Genomic DNA, 14,876 nt, shown 5'->3' on the forward strand with positions numbered 1-14,876 from the left:
CGGTATAAATAAAATATATGACAGGTGAAGCTGCGACATCAAGAAAGACTTTTAAAGAAATTGATCGTCTTGACTTTCCGGGAAACTTAGTGTCTAAATATCGATACCAGTAATGCCAAATAGGACCGTATATGAAGGCCAGCAGAGTCATGTTTCTGCATCGATCTTTGTCCCAGTCTTTTTTAGTGAAGTAGCCTTCCATGGCCTGTGCTGAGGTGTCCCCTATGAGTGTCATCACAGTTCCAGTCACAGTATTTGTGACAACAGCCTTTGGGCCTTTGTACAAGTCAGCAAGTTTTCTTCCAATAAATTTAATATAATTTTGCATATCATCATACTATTGTCCAATTTCTATTTCTGCATATTTTTAGGAAATGAAAAACAAGACTTTAATAACAGTGAATGATAGAATAACCAGAAAGTATGCATAAGAAATCAACTATTAAAAGATATTATTAATTAAATACATTAGATAACAATTTTTTTTCTAATAGAAATATAAATCCATTCCTAACGTCATTCAAATATCGAAAAGGCACCTAACAAAGAATATCAGAAATCAGTAAAAATAAAGCTGAAGCATCTTCCAAAAATGTAATATGCAAATAAAGTAGTTCTGAGCACAAAAATATTAAAAGAAAATATTTGTTAGCAGGTAAACATTACAACCACATATGGTACATTGTACATCAACAAAATCATTCGCAACGAAATGGCAAATATGCAATAAAACCATCTTGTATTCCAAATATGCCTGGTCTACCATCCAATAAATTCCATGAGTCAGAATAAGACCCCATTGTACCATTAACATGACATAAATGTTGGCCAGTGGATAAATCCCACAAGTGAAGTGCATCGTCTGACCCTGTGCATGATAAAATTCTCTCGCAGGGGTCTACAAAGGCTTTCATTTTTCCTTTAATTGCTCGACCACCAAGCAGGCTTTGATCATAGTTGTATTTATATCTTAACAAAGGTTTGGTATCGTAACGTATGTCCCAAAGTTGAATTTGATCATCCTTGGCAGAAATATGCCTCGTTATCAAACGCCGCTCATCACTTAATGGCAGAATGACTTCAAGCTTTCCTTTGAAATAACCTGGCAAAAATAACATGCAACGGGATATGCATGGTTGGTTGTCAATAAAACTGTTGCATAAGAATAGTTATAATAGACATAGCGTTACCATGTAACAGTATACAATTAGAATATTAATTATTATTATAAACAGTATACAATTAGAATATTAAATTACGCTTAGAAAATACGCTATCCAAAGATGTCAGCACACTCCATAGTTTCTTCGATAAATGGTACCTGAAAATGAATACCTCCAAAACCGTTACTTCTGTATTCCACCTGGACAACCAACGCGCAACCCAGACACTGAAAATACGCATTGGAAGCAAGCCGCTACCAGCAGAGCGTAACCCAAAATATCTTGGAGTAACACTAGACAGAACATTGACTTACAGCAAACACACTGAAAATGTAGCGCAGAAATTGAAAACCAGGAACTCGATTCTGAAGAAACTCACTGGAACAACTTGGGGTGCTCACCAAACCACACTTAGAACATCAGCCTTGGCACTCTGCTATAGTGTAGCAGAATACTGTGCGCCAGTATGGGAACGCAGCAAACACACAAACAAAATTGACATTCAACTCAATAATACAATGAGAATTCTCTCAGGCTCCTTAAAATCAACACCCAAGATCTGGCTTCCAACCATGGCAGCTATAGCTCCACCACACCTCCGAAGACAGGAAACCACCGAACGGATTCACAACCAAATTGACGACCTGCCCGACGACATTCCACTCAGTCAAGTCACTCAAAATGCACCCACCACAAAACGATTAAAAAGCCGCAAACCTTTCTATAACTCACACAACAGTAACTTCGATATGCACACAGCCTGGAAAACCTACTGGCAAAAACACAAACCTCTTGGAGCAGATTTGATAACCGACCCCACAAAAGCACTACCCGGCTTCTCAACATCCACACGAAAAATGTGGTCCACGGCAAACAGAATACGATCTAGACAGGCAAGAACAGCCTCAAACTTATATCGATGGGGCTTAATCGACTCCCCAACATGCTCAGCATGTAACGAAACCCCCCAAGATACCGACCACCTCGTGATAAAATGCCCCAATACAAAGTTGACTGGAGGCTACAGCACCGTCAATGAATGCGGCCAGGACTTCAAAAACTGGACTGACAATATGATGGTGAACGTGTGAAGACCATACGACGATGATGATGATTAGAATATTTACCCTTCGGTTGAGAAAGTCATTGCTATTCTAATCAATCAAACCCCTGTTACCAAGTTTATTATTGTGCAAGTTCTGATCAATATTTCTCATTTGTTTATTTTGATTTTTATAACATGCTGTGCGAATCTGAACTTGTTCACCAATACCTCTAAACAAGCATGCCTTGCTCAAGGGCATTACAACAAGACCAAGGGGAATCGAGTCTGGGTTGCATTATTGCAGGTCCGATGCTCTAACCGCACCACCGCTGAGTAAAGTTAACCAAACAGACTAATATAAAAAAGGTCAACTCAAAAAGTAAGGTACCTTTTAAATCATAGCTCAACCTCTCATGCTTGCACATATGCATGTTGGTACGGCAATCTAGACCAAACATTTTGCCATCAAGAAATCCACAGTACAAATATTTTTTGTAGATGCTGAAACTAAGAGAAGATATCCTGGAACCCATTGATATGTGTTGGGCACCTGTAGTTCTTACTTCTGCTGAAGTAGAAAAATGTCTTTCAATGTCTTCTATGTATGCAAGGTCTGATTCAACGGAATAGGTCATCATTGAATGTTGTCTGTGAAGTGCACATGCTTCAGGCATGGCTGCGGGATATATCACACGCACTGCAGAAAAGGTTTGGTTGATGTAGATAACTGCAGATTCATTAAAACCGCATACAGCTGCCATTAATACACCTCCACCATATGCATTTCCACTTTGTGAAAATTCCTGATATGAAATGTCACAAATATAACTTGCTGGGCTTGTTGATATTGATTGTAATGAAGCAGATGTTGTAGAAACATCAATTTTTTCAACTTTTGATAAAGCTTTAAATCCCGCTTCATTGCTGACAAGTAACATTTGAGAAGAATCAAGAGACGGGATTGCTACTTCAGGTTTGTATTGCCAATCCACTTGATTTCCACGTAGCATTGGAGAAAACCCAGTAAACATCATACCAGGGCCAAAACAACGACACTTTGAGGAAATTACATGATGTTGGTAAAATAATGGTGAAAAGCTCTTTATTTGCTTTTTACAAATAAAATTGCAGACATTTTGTTGACGAAGTTCACGCTTTGGAGCACGACTTTTAGTTACATTTTGATGAAAACAATTTTTCTTTTTGTTCTTTCTTCTTTGTTTCTTTTTTATTCCCTCTCCAGTGACAGGATGGACGCCAGAATTTTCAGGAAGAAGTCGAAAATATCGGTTTCGTTCTTCATCAAAATAAAATCCTGGCAAATCCGGAGCCTTTTTAGATGACATGTTAAAAAATGTTTCTTGTCAAATACATTAAGTCGCTTTTTCCACTGTTACTTAAGTGCAAAGACTAGGCTGTATTGCCGGTATAAAATCTAAATACCATAACTCCGTTTCTATATCACAATTCATATCATGACTAATGAACATTGTCTCAAATCACTCCCAACCACATCATACAGCATCTTATGTATAATGCAAATAGAAATGCAACATAAAACAACTGTTTTGATTCAAAAAAATGTAGCACTAAAGTTGCTGGCGTACTGTTACGTGCCAATGAATCAGAACAAATCAGGCTTTGTTCCTGTATTAAATGTATGTAGGGTACGTTGGTGATTTACGACGTGGCACCATCATAAAAATCGTTAGCCACTGTTTAAAAATTACTTGTCACAGCATATTCTTTGTGGAAAATTAATTATTTAAGTCAACTAGTAAAGCATTGGTAGTTTTTCTGGTAAAAATTTTATATCCAAAAACACAAGCTTGAAATCTAAGCACATGTGTGTTAACATTTCAAAACAAAAAATCAAACCGATGAAAAATTACAATGTACAGTACCACATTTATTCTTATATAAGTCACATTTTGCGTATGAAATATTCACCAAATATATATTGGGTGAAACTTATGTCGGAGGGTTTGGCAAACGGCCCCATGAAAAAGCTACTAGTATTAAAGGCCTGAATGTGGTGCTTTTGCAAATAAAATCTGATCAAAAAATTTTGCAACAGTTTTATGGGCGGGAATTTAGGGAAGCGGTTCATACACGCAAAAGACTTTTACATGAATAAATACGATATAAACATCAATTTATTCTTTGGCTTTGGTAAACTGCATGTAAAAGTTTTTCTTATCAAGAACTGCAGGTTTACAGCTTTTGTTGTCAGTGTTAGTTGGACTTTCATGATGGGCAGAATCATTTTCATGTCTTTTATCGTCAGAGGCAGCATGACTTTTTATGGGAGATCTGCTCCTACTTCTTCTTCGTGATGAAGAATTTGACCTTTCCTCACTTTCTGAAAGTTTTGATGAGCTCTTTTCAAATCCAATACCCTCATGTCGTCTTGCCGCTCCACTTAATCGATGACTGAGAGATGTTTGGTATTGGGCTTCCAGGCCCTCTTTTATTGCTTCCTCATCTTTAGAAGATCTTGTCTTGGTTATCCATTCTTTGGCCGCGCTTTCATTCGATATCTTTTTACCTCCGAGCAGTCGCAAGAGTTTCTCACGTTTGTCGTCAGATTCTAGCACGTCTTCTTCAGGTTTCATAGCCAATTCTTGCGTACCGGTATCCTTGTGCTTAACTTCTGACCCTTCCATTGCTTAAAATATACACAGATTCTAAGATGGTCAACCTTTAATTTCAACAACAACTCTTTCAGGAGCATTAACTAAATGTAATTTACCCTAAATCAAGGCTAATAGCAACTTTCTGTGAACTTCGCCATAAACATTAAAGAACTGGCAGAGGCAATAACATTGACACTGGCCCTGTGACAACACGTGAGTTGATGAGGCCAAGCCACAATTGAATGTGAAATAATATGATTTCTAGACTGTGGCTCTAGTTAGTTAACCTTCAAACGTTGCTGCTTTGTAACAAAATATTTTGCAGGGGCATATCTAGTGTCGCTTCGAAAGGGATGAGTAATATGGTTTGACAACTGGGTAAAAATATCGCATTTTTATGCCATAATAATAGCCGCCATATTAAATGTCCAAATTAAAATTTCTACGTTTATATCTAACGTAAATCTTATGAAAGCACTTTTCCCTGTCCTGTTGTAATAAGCGCGGTAGAATTCCACATTAATATGTAGTTTTGTCACAATATTAATGGTAATACTTAGCCGAAGAAGGTCACATAACATACGTTTTGTCTTAGGTATTTTATTATATAGGAACGTTTCGTCTAGCCTATGTTTAAAGGATAAATTATTTTAAGTATAACATTGAATCGGAACATTTAAACCGGTTTGAGCAATGATACGTTTCGATTCCTAGTTTTAGTACCGTTGTTATACCCTTGAGCGAGGTATGACAACGATTGCTCCCGCTTACAGGCCCTGATAAACGCATAGCTCGAAATTGAGGAAATGCAACAGCGAAAAAAAACAAAAAAAAAATTAAATAGTGTGTGTCCGTCGAAACTTGCACTAAGTCAAGTTAGGGTAACCAGAGCTCGAGCGAGGAATCATCGTCGAGAGTAAGTCTTGCAAAGATTGTGATACCATACTATAGGCCTACTGTGATGATAAAGGGATATTATAATATACAAATCGAATACAATATAGAATTCTTATTTTCAGACATCTGCTTTACGAAACGTGACGTTAATGATGGATAACATTGCGTACCGATAACTTCCTGTTTTCCGTTTTAAGTCGTAACATAAATGTTGTGCTTGCCTATCCTGCGTGTATTATTATACACAGTTGTTCAATGCATTAAGTCTACTAAGATCAACGCTGTAACATCGACATCTTTATGCTGTCGCTGTGCTAATGATTTGTGAAAATGTAATCGTTGAAACATACAGTTGTCATTCCTGTGTAACCACTGTTGAATTCAATTTGAAGAAGTTCAGTGTTAAGATAGACAACTTTATTGTCATCTTCACAAGACAATAAGCCGTCAAGGTGCACAATTATATCTGTGGGTGAGAAAAGCAGACAACGACCTCATGAGACTCATATATCATCACCCGCAATAAACATTTCAACAAGTAAATATTGTAGCGAAGTGGGTCAACCTCTCAAGTTCAGGTGCCATGTACCCACTTTTCGTTACAATACCATTGGTTTGAGCTTATGTTTGACAACAACAGAATAGGAACTACGACCTAACCTATTCAAGTTTTTTGATCCAAATCAACTCTAACGCTCCTAAGGGAAAGCAGAAAATTGAATTCAAATTCGAAGATAAGCATTTAGTTACGAAAACTTCAACAAAGTGGAATTTTGAAAAGAATATGCTTTTATTTCATGTACGATAAAAGCATCAAAGGTACGAAAACACATTCACAGTTACCTGGAAAGACATCTGAGACATTTGGTACGCTTTGTCAAATCCAAGTCTAGGCCTACTAAACACTATGTAAAATGAAGTGCGCGCTGGTTCAACAAAATTGCTTTCAAGCAAATTAAGACACAGGTTAATTTGGGTCACTGAAAGGGCGTAACACAAAGTATAGTACATATTGAACAGTATTTACAAGTACATCTTCATACAGTAAAACGAAATAATAGAAATGTATCTTCAATTTTGCATCTGGAGATAATGGAAGACGCTAGTCACTAATAAACGTAAGACATCTGATTGGGAGGCTTATTCCTCATACTGACTTGTGGCACGCCAGGGGGCAGCTGTCTGTTGGGTTGTGGCTGCGCCATTGCTTTTTCGTAGATTTGCTGCAAAATCAGATGTACTTCCAGTATTATTCGTATTCGAGTTTGGTGTATACTAATCGTTAAGTTGAGTTGGCTGTTTGTTGTCATAGATATCAATTCGCTTTGCAAATGTTACTTAAAAGTCTAAAACATTTTTATATTTAGCAATTGACAAATCAGTTCCAAAATAAACTGATTTCGAAGTGAATCGTAACAAACCTTAGTACAAATAACCACTTAAACCACATACCCTTCGTCTTGTTCGCATCTTTGCGTTGTAGAAAGCGGCGGAATCTTGGTGGTCCATCAGAAGTTCTTGCTGCACCCTTTCGAATTTCTCCTGATATATTTCGCAGGTACAAAACATCATGCTTGGGTAATTAACACGACAAATAAACCCCCAAGCACAAACTGATTGGTTACCTGGTCGTCCTCAAGATTAGCCTGCTGTGAGTTGAGTGTGAGTCTGGCTGGAACAATTATGCCGGGACGTGCACCGTAGCCAACCGAAGCGCTGGTCTCGTGATTGTCTTGCATGAACGAGTCGTTGTACCAGGCGTCAAATTCTAAACACATCATTCTCACGACGGTAAATAATGACTTTGAAAAATTGGGATTATTAAAACAACTTCATGACAAGTAGGCCTATATATGAGAGGAGAGTGGCAACGTTTTCACTACCAGCTTTGCACTTACGCAACTGTTGTAATACGCTTGGGCAAGGCACTAACGACGCTTGCAAAAACAAAAAATGCGTATCAATCGAAATTTGCACAACGGCTAGTTCTATAACCGAAGGTCGAGGGAGGAGGAATCATCGTCGAACTTAAACCGCGTTTTAGTCATATCACAGTATTTTGCTTACCTTGCACCAACTTCTGACGGCATTGGTCCACCAGCTTCTGACAATACTCGACTTCTGTTTTAACGTTTCGAAGTTCGTCGTAGTCATGTCGATAGGTTTGTTTCAGATTCTTGAGCTGAGAAATCAGTTGGAATTCTTCTTCGTCAATTACCGTCTCCCCTTCTTCGTTCACAAATTCACCTGTATATTTTGAAGCGGTGATAAGCTCATATTACTACCCTTGTAAGATGCATAATTTCTTTAATCTATTTCCTTGGGTTAGTATTAAACCTACAAAACGGAAAAAAGTTTGACTTTTAAAGATAGAAGATTTCAGTTAATAACCTTGTTCAATTCTCTCGTTCTTCTTCCTTTCCAGAGCAACCCTGGTCCCGTCGATCATATGCTTAGTTGCATTAACAGCATGTGCTAGGTCTCTAACCTGGAATGATCCCTTAGAGCTATTCAATACTGCATTTAATATTTATCGTTTAGTTCTTAGAAACAAAGGCAAAAGTAGCGACGCAAAATATTCTGATTTGGGTTAAGACGTTCTTGTTTGTAAAACCAACAATGAAATTACGGTGTTCAATTCTTCCGCACTTACTATTCGTTTCTTGCTCATAAGAATTGTTTTGTTTTCGTTCAGAATGCGGTTGATTTCTTGGCCTCTTTCTTTCTTAAACTCTTCAAACGCTTGAGGTCTTGTCGGCGGCGTACTGTAATGAATATATTCTAAGCTTAGACAGGATATTTTCTGACAAATTTACAAGACAAATTATGTCTATTGTTGATTCTGTGAGAATTACCTGGGTCGGCTGGTTTTCTTTTCTTCTGTAACTGAATCAGTCGGGAAGCTTTCCTCCTTCTTCGTCGATTCGGCGCCATCCGTCGTGGCGAGCTGCACTGACGGCTGTGTCGCGCCACTCTTGGCAGGTTTGGCGCCAGGCTCAGCCTGTGGGGAAGGGCTGGCCGGGCCACGGCCAGTAGGGCTAAAGTCAGAGTGAAAAACATTTTACTCAATCATAAATTTTCAATGAAAAACTAATTAAATTTGTATCTCAAATCCAGAAATGTAAATACTGTCCGATTGTATGTCAGGTGATCGTAGCGTGTATTAGACCCCAAGATGCATGATAATGGGAAGCAAACGCAACAATACAGCAAATAAGACGATACCTTCCGCCGCCCCTCGATTTCTTTCCACTTTTCCGTTTCGGTGACGCAGGTGGCTGCTGTTTCTGCTTGGAAGCTGGTGCCGCAGTCGCCTGCTGCGTTGCTATAGGAACCACTGTAAATGCAGTCTCACTCGTGCCCGCGTAGTTGCCATGGTCGTCCAGGGGAAGCCCCGCCTAAACAGCAGTACGGGAGTTAAATGGTACATATTGTATATGGCACATAATGATAGCGTATACGGCACATAGACTGAGTATTTTAATATAAAAAATCGAACTTTTTGCACAGCAAGCATTGCATCGGAATCGCTTTTGTCTAACAGCAGGAATTTGTTCTTGTACTGTTGGTTTATATCTCGTTCCATTTCAAGCACAACGCTGCGAAACTGTGTAAATATTGCACCAATCTGATGCAAGCTTGTGACGTCAATCTCACTTGTTTTTCCTTCAAGAAAGAGTCGAACCTGTTCAAAAATTACAAGTTTATGAAGTGGGAAAAAATTCATGATGGAAGTTATAGCACGGCGCAACAGTTATCAGCACTGTAGTTGTGTAAATATCAGTAAAGACGTTAACAGGTAAAGTGTACTAAAAAAACAAAAAAAAAATGTAAGTAACTAGCTAAAGTTATGGCATTCATCTTAAGCAGCAAGCACCTGTTTCTTTATGTCATTCATTTGTCCATCAGACAAGGAGCTATAGCTGACTTGAGCACGATTTGCCAGGGTGTTATGCATGTCTAATTCCTGTAAAAAGTCATTGAAGCCAGTTATTTCCAGAATCAGCCACTAGACTTTTACTCACAGCTAGCCTTCTCATAGCATTACTGGAAACAGGTCCTGATAATTTCTCAATACCTGCTTGAGGTTTTTAATATTGGCATCCAGCTCTCGGACAAGAAGCCATGGATCGTAATGTTCATTCACAGCTGGCTCCACTGGCACACACTTCATTCTCATTGCAAACCGCAGTGTTGATATCTATGTATACAGTAGTTTCAAATTTACTGTCAATAATGCCTTTTTAAGCTGTGTTATCATAAATGTAAAAAAGCATTTAACTATAGTCTAAACTTTTCTTTTTTTGAAATGCACTGACCGTTTCATCCAACTGAGGAAAATCTCCATAAACGTTAGCAATCATTGTCGTGCAGCACTTTCCACCAATAGAATCCTGTGGAAATCCAATAAGAAGGATTACAGTTAATGTTTAATCTTTTTTAAGTTAGTTTTATGAAATATTAGTAAAATTGACCATTACCTTCAAAGCGTGGGTTAATTTAGTTTGTCGGTAGGGAATGTGTCCTCTGTGTTTATCAGCCAGAGCAATCACGGTTTGCTCCAAGAACGTGAGAGATTTATTGATGTACATTGCCTCTTTTTGTATCTGACCTTCAGACTAGAAGAATTCGTCAATGTTATAAGTTAGCTTTGCAAATTTCACTCATCTTTTTAGATATTTTACAGTAAGATGCTTACTCCTGTTTTGCCCAAACGTTCAGAGCCAGCCAAATCAACTAAGTTTAATTTTGAGGTGACATACTTGGCATTTGATTCTGTTCGTGATCGTGACTGAAAAAATAATGTGATAAACAGCAACAGTGACTTTTATAATCACATAGTTTATAGTTGTAACAAATTCAATTTACACTTTGCATAACTTTACTTCAATGTGGATGGTAAAAATGCAGTGAGATCTGGACGAATTCTTGTTGAGGCTATGGGATGCAATTGCACGATTTGTTTCTCCTTCAAACAGCAAATTGAGCGCTTCACCTTCATTGTTGGCTGTAAGGAAGAAAAACAGCTTATACTCCTATTTCTATGCAACTAAAACCTTGCAACATGTTGGTTGTGCTTTATCAGTAGCATCATCATGTCATGGATCAGTTCTATTTAGTCTATAGGCAAAATGTTAGAAATCATTTTACTTACCTACGTGCATGGACAGGCCTTTTACACAGATTGATCCGTTGGCACCTTCCACTATAGTCATTTGATTGTCATAACCACCTGTGTAAATGCATAAATTAAAAAGGAAGAAAATATTCAGTCATACCTTGCTTTGTACAGTAATACAATATTGCACAGCTGTTTGGTATTATTTCATACCAGTGCCAGAACTTTGATGATCAATTTTCAGTTCTAAGAGAGTTATTAGTTATTACCATTGTTTGAAGAAGACCCCTCAGGTAATGTGGACAACAAATCAAACATATTTTCATTGTAAATTTCAAGGTAAGAGATGCGAATGACAATGGCCTGGTCACTTTGCTCTTCCACTGATCTGAAAATCTGCAATTAAAGTGCAATCGTTGAGCTTTCTAGAGTTTGTTGATTAACGATGGACATAAAGATAAAAAAAAGCTGTGGAAGTGAAAATATCAAAATTTACCCATAAATAAGGCCAACATTGTAAATTAATACGAACAAAAGATATAAGCACGAAGGTTGAAAGCTAATATAAGGTCTTGCATTGTCCTGTAATAAGGAACAACAAACATAATGTAATGTGCATGCGAAATGTGTCTATACCTGAGCGATTGCCCGGGGAATAGTTCCACGTTGCTTGTAATTTTCAGTAGCCCCAGTGATAGTGTATGTTTTACCTGCACCAGTTTGCCCATACGCTAGCAAGGTCCCGTTGAAACCGTTAAGTGCTTTTGTGGTCATATCAGCAACAACTGTTTCATATACCTACAAAGTAAATAAAATCTTTGTGTTTAAACATGAAACATAGAAAGTTTAATTTTCTTAACACTGCTAAAAAGTAAGGTTTCATGTGTACTACTAACACTGGTAAATACTGAGAAATGTTTTTGCAGTCTACATAAATCCAATTGAACTGGTTGGAAACTTTGTAAAGTTTAGTGTAGTGAACAGTTTTTGAAATTAAGCTGGAAAAAACTACAAAGATTTTTGTGACAAACTTATCATGGAAAGAACTTCTTGGTAAACGGAATAACTATACATCTGACAAGGTATGGCAGTTTTGACAAGAAATCTTTCAAGCAAAGACACAGATTTTGATGTGATGGCATGCACTGAAGTTTTAATTTTTCCTTTGTTTATTTTAAATCGGCGTTCAGGCAACCAACTTTCCTGGTTTGTTGATAATTAAATCAATATGAATGTGTAAAAGTTCAGCATGCATATTGATGTGATGTGTATATCGGATTCATCACATTCGCAGTTTACACCCAGTTATAATAAACAAACAAGGAAAAGGTGGTGGTTTAAATGCTAATTTAAAATAAATAAAAAAGAATTGATGCTTAAGTTTAGGCTGTGGCAGCAAAGTTTGTGTCTCTGCACGCACAAGGTCTTGTCAAAAACGACCACATTTTCAAGTCTGGACTATCAGCACCATACTTGTTCCTGGCTTGCATTATGGAGGATGCCATCCACTTTAAATGACCAATCAAGCAGCTGATTGTTCACAGTCTGGCGTTTGTCCTCTTTCTTGGCATGAATGTTGATAGTCTGCAAACAAAATAGGTCAAGATAAGATATGTTTACCATGACGAAAAAGCTAAAGCTGCAGCAGTAGTGGAGTAGGACCTGTAAGCCTATAAATAGGTCACCTATACTTCTGCATTTTGTACTAGTACAATGTCAATATATATCAGGATCGAATATGGAGGAATTATGTTGTGTAGCCTACCAGCCAATATCAGCTCATAATTTCAAGTCTCATATACTTTTTGATTCTGACTTGAAGGCCTGAATGAGAAGAAGTTATGAGGTAATAGAAAAGAAATTATGACAAAACAATTTCTCAATCCTCGATCCTGTTATGGCAGTGCAAAAATAAAATATATATCTATAATTTCTTCCCGTTCAGGCCTTCATTGCCTGTGCATCGGAGTGCAAAATTAAGCGAAAATAAAAGAGACTCCTGTCCTGCCAGACTGCAGAGTTTGGTGTAAGTGCACTGTTTTCCATGAGCTTCAGGTGCATAATTTTGTACATGCATAATGACTTGAGTGTAACTTTTGCACACTTAATTTTGAATTGATTAAAGACTGAGTAAGTAAAACTGTGTATATTACTATGTAATTGCGCACTTCTAATGCATTTGAACATTTTCGCTTTGCCCTTTTTGGTTGTTTGGAGCATGCAAGACCTTGCTGGAAACGGCCATACTCTGTAGTCTGGTGGTATCCATATTGTAGATCTCAACCAAAATGTTAGCGTAAATAAAAATTCAAAAGTAATGGGCTATTTTTACTTTCAAACCTGGCCATCGTTAAGAAACTCAACCGAGTCGTGGGCAAAGTTAGGTGTAGGCCGAAACCTGACAAAAATCTTAACACGATTCCTTCCAGAACTCATCATAAATACATGTCGGTAGGAGTTGCTTTCACAAGTATTTTAATTAACTATTCCCTATAACTCTTGACAGTGTAAATTTTCAGACTTCACTGAACCCTTAACGTCGAAATTATCGATCGTATAACGTAGTCCTAGAAGGAGCCAACTTCGTCGTACCGGCAGATTGCTGGTCACTGGTGTGCCTCCTATGGCAAATCTTTTACAAAAGTGTAAGAGTTGCTATAACAACGCCACCTAAGTGAGTATTTTGAAAGATAATTTCTTAAATAAAATGGGGTATGATGTCTTCGTTAAGCACGCGGAAACTCAGTTTAAGGCAAAAATTACAAATGGATTAAATAAAGTTTTACAATTTTTATCATTGCTTAAATCTTAAGATATTGCAAACATATATTTGCTTATCTGAGATTTATAAGGAATGAATGAATGAATGAATGAATGAATGAATAAGGAAATTCAACCATATTTTTATTGAGACCAATATAAATACCAAAATGTAACTAATATTATAATGTAGCAAATGTATAACTAAAAATAACAGAATGTAGTTAACTAATGTAACTAAAGAAACTAAGATGGGTTCTATGAATAATTAAATGTGGCTTAGGTAAATACTGAAACTTGTGTAACTAAATGATTATATTGTAATGTTTATTATATACTAAATGATTATAGTAAACTTTGCAACATATACCTATGTAATTTCCGCAATAGACCTATGTGCTTACAGCTACACTAGAGATGGCATTGCAAAAATTGAAATGTATGATAAATGTAGGCTGCCTGATTTCGATTATTTTACCGTTGGACAGTAGCTTACGGGCTCGCCAAACCAAATAAAGCAATTTGATTTATCATATTTAAATTGGTTACAGTTGCTGCATTTACTGTTACAGCTGGTTTATTCCTTTATACTTTATTTAGTTAAGTCGGGTATTGTTGTTGTTTTACGCTAATTTGAACACATTATATGTGAGTAATCTTTGTTACTTTATTACATAAGTTGCTTTAATTACTTTATTGCATCGTATAGTTTATTTTTTTGCCATTGACTGGTGGCAGAAAAAAAATGGTGCTAACTTATTAGCTGGCTATATTAGTTACAATAATGTATGTAGTATAGCTACATTGATTACATATTGATGCTTATTTACTAAATTAGCTCTGTTTTTGTATTTTGTAGGTAGGCCTACATTTTGGTATTTAGGATGGTAATATTTAATAACACTAGGTGATGCCACAGGACATACTTCAGGGTTTTCAGCTAAGCCTCAGACGTGGAGACAGCGCTCACAACATAATCGGCCGTTTTACTGAAAACGTTTCTTTTTGGTATTCTTAAAACAATGATTAAACAGTCCTAAGTAAAATTTAGTTTTAATAGTTTAAGTTAATAAAGGTAAAGTTCGCATATTCAAGTCAGTCAAAACCTTTCACACCATGTGCACGTAGGTATTGCTTGAATACAAGGTCGTATCCAAGTCATCAAACACTAGTTACAAGTCATGTCAAGTTTTTTTTGCAGAAGTAAATGGAATTATTGGGCAAAAAGACACGAGTCAAATCAAATCAATTGATAC

The 14,876-nt window shown here is 37.0% G+C and overlaps 3 protein-coding genes across 4 annotated transcripts; all 3 read right to left on the minus strand.

Annotated features, from left to right (window-relative positions):
* Positions 1 to 331: 331 nt before the first annotated feature.
* Positions 332 to 3,554, minus strand: LOC143468443 (uncharacterized). The gene is made up of 2 exons (XM_076965663.1): positions 2,597 to 3,554; positions 332 to 1,102 (listed from the first exon to the last, which is right to left on the minus strand). The coding sequence occupies exons 1-2, from the start codon at positions 3,552 to 3,554 to the stop codon at positions 699 to 701; spliced, it is 1,362 nt and encodes a 453-aa protein (XP_076821778.1). The 3' UTR covers positions 332 to 698.
* Positions 3,555 to 3,642: 88 nt separating this feature from the next.
* On the minus strand, positions 3,643 to 5,056 carry LOC143468448 (uncharacterized). The gene has a single exon (XM_076965668.1). The coding sequence runs from the start codon at positions 4,872 to 4,874 to the stop codon at positions 4,365 to 4,367; it is 510 nt and encodes a 169-aa protein (XP_076821783.1). The 5' UTR covers positions 4,875 to 5,056; the 3' UTR covers positions 3,643 to 4,364.
* A 1,443-nt stretch (positions 5,057 to 6,499) lies between these two features.
* On the minus strand, positions 6,500 to 13,473 carry LOC143468449 (kinesin-like protein KIF9). Of its 2 annotated transcripts, XM_076965669.1 has the most exons (20): positions 13,201 to 13,473; positions 12,334 to 12,444; positions 11,497 to 11,658; positions 11,130 to 11,256; positions 10,897 to 10,974; positions 10,628 to 10,749; positions 10,441 to 10,533; positions 10,223 to 10,360; positions 10,061 to 10,135; positions 9,820 to 9,942; positions 9,619 to 9,708; positions 9,241 to 9,426; positions 8,967 to 9,139; positions 8,597 to 8,779; positions 8,395 to 8,506; positions 8,133 to 8,229; positions 7,809 to 7,988; positions 7,367 to 7,509; positions 7,194 to 7,283; positions 6,501 to 6,964 (listed from the first exon to the last, which is right to left on the minus strand). In XM_076965669.1, exons 1-20 carry the CDS (start codon positions 13,297 to 13,299, stop codon positions 6,851 to 6,853), a joined length of 2,496 nt encoding a protein of 831 aa, XP_076821784.1. In that variant the 5' UTR covers positions 13,300 to 13,473; the 3' UTR covers positions 6,501 to 6,850. The 2 variants fall into 2 exon arrangements, with proteins under 2 accessions (XP_076821785.1, XP_076821784.1); XM_076965670.1 differs by lacking the exon at positions 10,441 to 10,533 and having other exon boundaries at positions 6,500 to 6,964.
* Between the last annotated feature and the right edge of the window lie 1,403 nt (positions 13,474 to 14,876).

This window comes from Clavelina lepadiformis, chromosome 8 (assembly GCF_947623445.1).
Source record: "Clavelina lepadiformis chromosome 8, kaClaLepa1.1, whole genome shotgun sequence".
In the NCBI taxonomy this organism is placed as follows: domain Eukaryota; kingdom Metazoa; phylum Chordata; class Ascidiacea; order Aplousobranchia; family Clavelinidae; genus Clavelina; species Clavelina lepadiformis.